This window comes from Panulirus ornatus, chromosome 61 (genome assembly GCF_036320965.1).
Source record: "Panulirus ornatus isolate Po-2019 chromosome 61, ASM3632096v1, whole genome shotgun sequence".
Lineage (NCBI taxonomy): Eukaryota > Metazoa > Arthropoda > Malacostraca > Decapoda > Palinuridae > Panulirus > Panulirus ornatus.
Genome location: NC_092284.1, coordinates 4,692,174 through 4,698,235, shown reverse-complemented (window position 1 = coordinate 4,698,235; position 6,062 = coordinate 4,692,174). Strand labels below are relative to the sequence as shown.

Here is a 6,062-nt window from a genome sequence, read left to right as displayed (position 1 = left end):
CACACCCTCTTCTGCTCTCTCAACCACACTATTTTCATTAACACACATCTCTCTTACCCTTTCATTTCTTACTTGAACAAACTAACTCACATATACTGTTCCCAAACATTTCATTTCTAACACATCCACCATCCTCTGCACACTCATATCTATAGCCCAAGCCTCACATCCATATAATACTGGTGGGACTTCTACTCCTTGAAACATACCCATCTTATCCCTCTCAGATAATTTTCTCTCTTTCCAAACGTTCCTCAGCACTCCCAGAACCTTAGCTCCGTTCCACATCCTAAGACACTTCCGCTTTCATGGTTCCTTCACTGTCATGTCCACACCCAGATATCTAAAACACTTAATTTCTTCCAATTTTTCTTCACTCAACCACACTCTAGCCAACCTGTCCCTCCACCCTGCTAAGCTTAATAACCCTGCTTTTATTCACAATCACTCTCAACTTCCTCCTTTCACACACTTTTCCAGATTCAGTCATCAACTTATGCAGTTTCTCGCTCAAATCAGCCACCACGAGCGTTGCATCATCAGCAAAGAACAACTGACTCACTTCCCAGGCTCTTTCATCCTCCAAAGACCTGTCATTTATAATAAAGATTATCAAGGACAATATTCTCCACTGAAGTCAAAACGAGTGTAACAAGCTTTTACACATACATTCCTATAGGAGAATAGGAACTTAAGTCATTTCACTTTGAGTTGCACTTTCCAAGAATGCATTCCTAAAGTTGACAAGACACACTTGTACTAACAATGACAAGGAGGGGAGAGTGAACAACAAATATACATGTTCAGGTATATCCCTTGCACCGGACAGGCATGTGACCTCAGAATGATACATCAGAACTGGAAAACTATCGATTTTATCAGACTATTGGATGAAAATCCTTACATTGGTACTGTTGATTAATGACAGTAATTGTGACTAAACCAAATGGTAAACGTAGGTTAAAAGTAATTTTATCCATTTCTATTCTTCACCGAGCTATACCGTGGAATACCAGACGAAATACTAAGTACTGTAATACGTTGCAGGATGGCATGGTTGGTAGTGGTAGCAGTGCTGGCAACAGCGATAAGCCTTGCTCATAGCGATGCTGGTCATTTCTTCGCTAAGACACCAAAGCATCTTCCTAGAATTGGTCGTCGAGGAGATCTCCCTCCCCTGGTAAGTCACTCTCGTTCTCTCCTTTGCCCTAAGTTAAATACAACTGCTTGTCCCATGTCACTTGTAAATTTATAAAAACTTTACTGGATGATCTAATAATGTCTGAAATCCCTCTTACTTAGATCATCATATGTATAATGTTATTATAGTGTGTTGTACTTTAAATGCATTGGAGTCAAAACCTACACCCCTTTGTAGATGACAACTGTAAATAATTATTTTGCTTTCCTCTTGGGACCTGCTACACCAGGCCACCTTGTTGACAGAGGACACACGGAGTTCAGGAAAACTTGCACGAGGCATAACTGAGGCACTTGCCCAGTTGGATAGTGATGGAGATGGTTGTATTGGAATAGCCGAGCTAATCCGCATACCTGTAGTACGGGTTGCTATCTTGCTTCAGAATCCAGCACTACTTACTCCTGATGCCACTGCTGATGCTGAAGGTATGTATAATAGCTGACAGCGTGGCAAATAATCAGGGACCTTTCTCCGTCGATGGCCTTATATATCAAATGACTGACTTGAGTCTTTTAATGTAGGATAAGGAGCCATTATTTAATACTGTATAATTCATGACATCCAAACAAGAATCTTCACCTAATACTGATTGTGAAGTTTTGTAACAACTGAACAACGACACTTAATCACACCTTTCTACCTTTTTCAGACATTACTTCAGATTCACAGCAATACTCATTTTAAATCTTAAACGTGGTTCTATCCAGCAGAAAATGATACCAGAGAGACATATGCAATAGACCATCGGCCAGAGCCTCGCCTCCTGCGCTTCCTGCAGAAGTGAGAACAGTGATCATACAGTAGTGAATTGTCAAGTGAGACAAACCTTAGGTTGTGTGAAAAAAAATGATGGTTGATATGAAGGGTAACAGAATGAAGTGGAATAAGGTTTTGGAAGTGAGGTTAAGTTCAAAGGATTTCTGGCTCCTATGAAGTTCAAAGAATTTCTTGCTCCTCTAAGACAATCTTGGAAACAATCGTAATTTTCTTGTATGGATTGCAAGAGTTTAGGAGTTACGCACGTGCAGTAAGTATCAAACTGGTATATTTTTTTTCCTATCTGATATTCTAGGATCAAACATGATTCTAGAACCATATACAAAATGTAAAGTACTGTTTTGAGCTCATTAAAACTGGTACATATCATTCACTGACTGGATATTGCTTCAAGAAGTTCTAATATTTAAAAACAGGAACTTATCCACATGATATTTTTTCTTGGAATTTTATGTAATTCAAATAATGTTTTGAATGTTTTTGAATGTTTCCAAAGATACATTGTTACTGTGTTCAGATTTTATTCCTAGAGATAATTTAGATCTAATTTGTGTTATATATTTATTGATATTCTTGCCATCTGTCATATTTATTATTCTGAGACTATTTAATTTTTCCACTGTATGTATTATTTATTGATTTATGTCTCTAATTTCCTGTGTCATCTCTAACTTAAAATATCATTTTTTTTTTAGTGAAATAAAACGATCACAACTGCTTTTAGCAAGAACCATACAAAAGACCAAAATCTTTATATCGGATCATTGCAAATTTGTGTTCTATGATTGTGCAGCTCCTCAAAAAGCATTATGCTAATGTGCTATTTAGTTTAAAATATTTCACAATAGTGATCATTTGGATTTTTTGAGGTTAGAATGGACATTATAACTCAATCTCTACAGCTAACCATCAGTTAGATTATTCATACGGCAAAAGACTAGACATTAGTTTTTTGAAAGAGTTCAGTTCTGAATAAAGTAATATTTTCTTCAAGTGGAAGGAGATAAAGATCTTTCTCTTTCTACAGGCAATTACGAAATTAAGATCTACTACTTGAACGTTTCAATGAAAGACTTTATTTCTAGGTCATTTCAATCAAATTGTGAAAATTTTCCCAGGACGAAGGTGTAAGTGGTTATACACAGTTTGGTTGTCAAAATTTGTTCTAGTAAATTAGAGATTCTTTCGCCATACCACTCTGCAAGCAACAATAATAATACAATTTGTATGTCTATCTTACGCTGCTATGGTCTTAAGTACAAAGAAAACTTCTGACTGTCTTTTGGTCTTTAGTTTATGGGGTAAATCTACACTTAGAAGTCAGCATTCATGTTCTGTGAGTAGTTGTTTTTAATACTTTTTTTTTTGTATTGGTTATGGGTTTTACCTAAATGTCCAGCATAATGTGAAGCTGCAAACTTCAGTGTCTTTTAAAAGTATAATGCTTACTTATCAAGCATTACCATATTGTGTACATTATGTTCTACACAACGTTTCTTGCTTATTTCTTAATAAAAAGAAATGAGTCAGGTAAAAGTCATCCAGTGTACAAGTTCTGATAAACATTAAAATTCTGCGACTTTGAGTCCGATCTTTCATTTACCATTAATAATTTCCTCATGTTTTTGCAGTGGTACAAATTCTAATACCATCCAAGCTTGTGATTTTACGACATTCTTACTGGAAAACTTGAAAGGCCTTCAAAATTTCTACAATCCATAACTCGTCTTCAATGTGCATCGCTAACAGGATTCATCATTCTTTTCCTTAACGAATAACCTACACTTCTATCATCTCAAAATTCCCATCAACATGGCACAAATCAAGATTATAAACCTGTTCAATGCACCTACACAGATCCACATGTCCAACACCCTAAAGCATAATGGCTTCCAGATTAACATGAGCATTTCCACTTTCTAATGCCTTTAATTTTTCAGTGTATACCATGCCTTTATGTATGTATACGTGTATATGAGTGGATGGGCCACTCTTCATCTGTTTTCTGGCACTACCTCACTGATGCGGGAAACAGCGATTATGTACGATAAATATACTAAACACCATAAAACCATTATCAGCAGTTGGTAAAATACCCCATCACCAAATCCCATTGGGAATACATCATTACTGTACAGAAAAAGAAAAAAGACTAAAGCCGGCTCATTTGAAACACAAAAGTGGAAAACACTAACATGGAAAGAGGTATCATAAAGTTTTCAAGAAATGAGGGCTTCAAGATCTAATTAGACTACAATCATCACCAGATGATTTTGCAGTTTTCCCTATGAATGGTAATGGACAAACACAGTGTACAAACCTGAATAACTGATCAACAATACCGTCACGTATTTATCAAGAAACTCGATCATAACCCCATCCATTCCTGCTGCTCTGTCACATATCATCTTGCACATGACTTTCCCTACCTTAATTCGTTTCACTAAGCCATTCACTATGACCTACAATCCACATGCCAAGTCCCAAACACACCACATCTACCTCCTTATTATCTAAAACATTCAATACAATCACTCTGTCTTTTCTTCGTCTATACTTGCTACCACTTCCCTATCTATTCTCCTTGCTTTCATTTTCAAACTAATCACTTCCTTAAAAAGTATTTTCATATCTCTTTTGTTCATCTACGTTCTCATTTCTAATCTCTCAACTGCCCTCTTATTCAGCTCTCATTGCTCTCTCATTACCCTTCCAGTCTCTACTGCATTCCTCGCAATTACTGGCACTGCTTACCTGCACATACTATCTATTCATCTCTGTTTTCATTCACTAATTATGAAGTTCCTCATTCCATTAACCACAAACTTTTTTTTCATACCTAAGCATCCCACCTCCTGCATGATACACACACTACACATGCATATTCAAACACAGTTTCCCTTAATACCTTCTGCTTCTTTTCAACTCCCCTAGTTCCATTTACTTTTAACATGTCACTTGTCTATTAATGTCGCTTGGTATCTCTGTCCACAGGTCACTTTTTCAAGCTTGCTTACATTTTACCAATAATCTCAAATACATGCCATTTCCTCTTTTCCCTAAAAATCACACAAAAAAATTCAAATTTGCCTCCAAGAAATTATCAGAATTTCCACTTGTCACTCATCTTTGCACGCTCACATTCAGCATCTTCTCCCTTGCATGTCTGTCAACTAACACACAATCTAATAATGCCTAAAACCCCCTAATGCAAATCATCCATACCTGTACCTTTTTAAAACAATGTATTCCCGATCATCACTCCTCTCTCAGCACACAACTCAACAGCTTTTTCCCAATTTCACTTACATCAAGGACGACATGCTTCCCAGTTATACCCTAACCTGTCATATTAACCACCCTTGCATTCACATCTCACATTAACGATTCTCTTACATCAAGACTACCAAAACACTCACCCATCTTAGTACCAAGAGCACAAGCAACAGCAATCACCCGTCTCTGAGTCTGCTTTCATTCTCGACTGCACGAGTCTAGTACCCACTCACTTCCTTATGCTATCACAGTCCCACATCTACTTCTTCATCTAAAGCACCATCCCCTTTTTACACTCGGCCTCTCACTAATCCTGAACGTTACCCCCATGAATATGCCCCCAACTATTCTAATAACTTCCCTCCAGCTATGTAACTTCAACACTCAAAGAGTTTCTGGCAGAATTCTGCCCATTTGTCTTGATGCTGTGCACAAAATGTGAAGATCTACAAGTGAAGCTGAAACATAAAGATCAATTAACCACATATGAAGAGGTAAACAAAAAACTAATGCAGGTGGTGCACGCAAAACCCTCCCAATGTATTTGTGCGAGATTCTTCTCGTTCTCTCTTTTACATGGAATCTGACTGTGATGCTGCTTAACATGTGAAAAAAATACAGATGTCCTATCAATAGAAATAAATAAATCAAATAGTCAGCCACAGTGTTAAGGAAGCAAGAGGGATGGAAAAATGGGAAATACAAATGGTTATGGCATTTCAAGAACGTAAAACATATCTATAAGCACAAGAAAATCACGCAAGTTGCTAGAAAGGGAATACTCAGTGAAAGCCCTTTTATAGGCAAC

General features: G+C 37.1%; 1 protein-coding gene across 3 annotated transcripts; it reads left to right on the top strand.

Moving 5' to 3' along the window:
* Positions 1 to 1,010: 1,010 nt before the first annotated feature.
* LOC139767510 (uncharacterized) lies at positions 1,011 to 3,563 on the top strand. 3 transcript variants are annotated; one of them, XM_071696943.1, is made up of 3 exons: positions 1,011 to 1,180; positions 1,431 to 1,626; positions 1,912 to 3,563. In XM_071696943.1, exons 1-3 carry the CDS (start codon positions 1,049 to 1,051, stop codon positions 1,983 to 1,985), a joined length of 402 nt encoding a protein of 133 aa, XP_071553044.1. In that variant the 5' UTR covers positions 1,011 to 1,048; the 3' UTR covers positions 1,986 to 3,563. The 3 variants fall into 3 exon arrangements, with proteins under 3 accessions (XP_071553044.1, XP_071553043.1, XP_071553045.1); XM_071696942.1 differs by having other exon boundaries at positions 1,909 to 3,563; XM_071696944.1 differs by having other exon boundaries at positions 1,851 to 3,563.
* Positions 3,564 to 6,062: the final 2,499 nt, after the last annotated feature.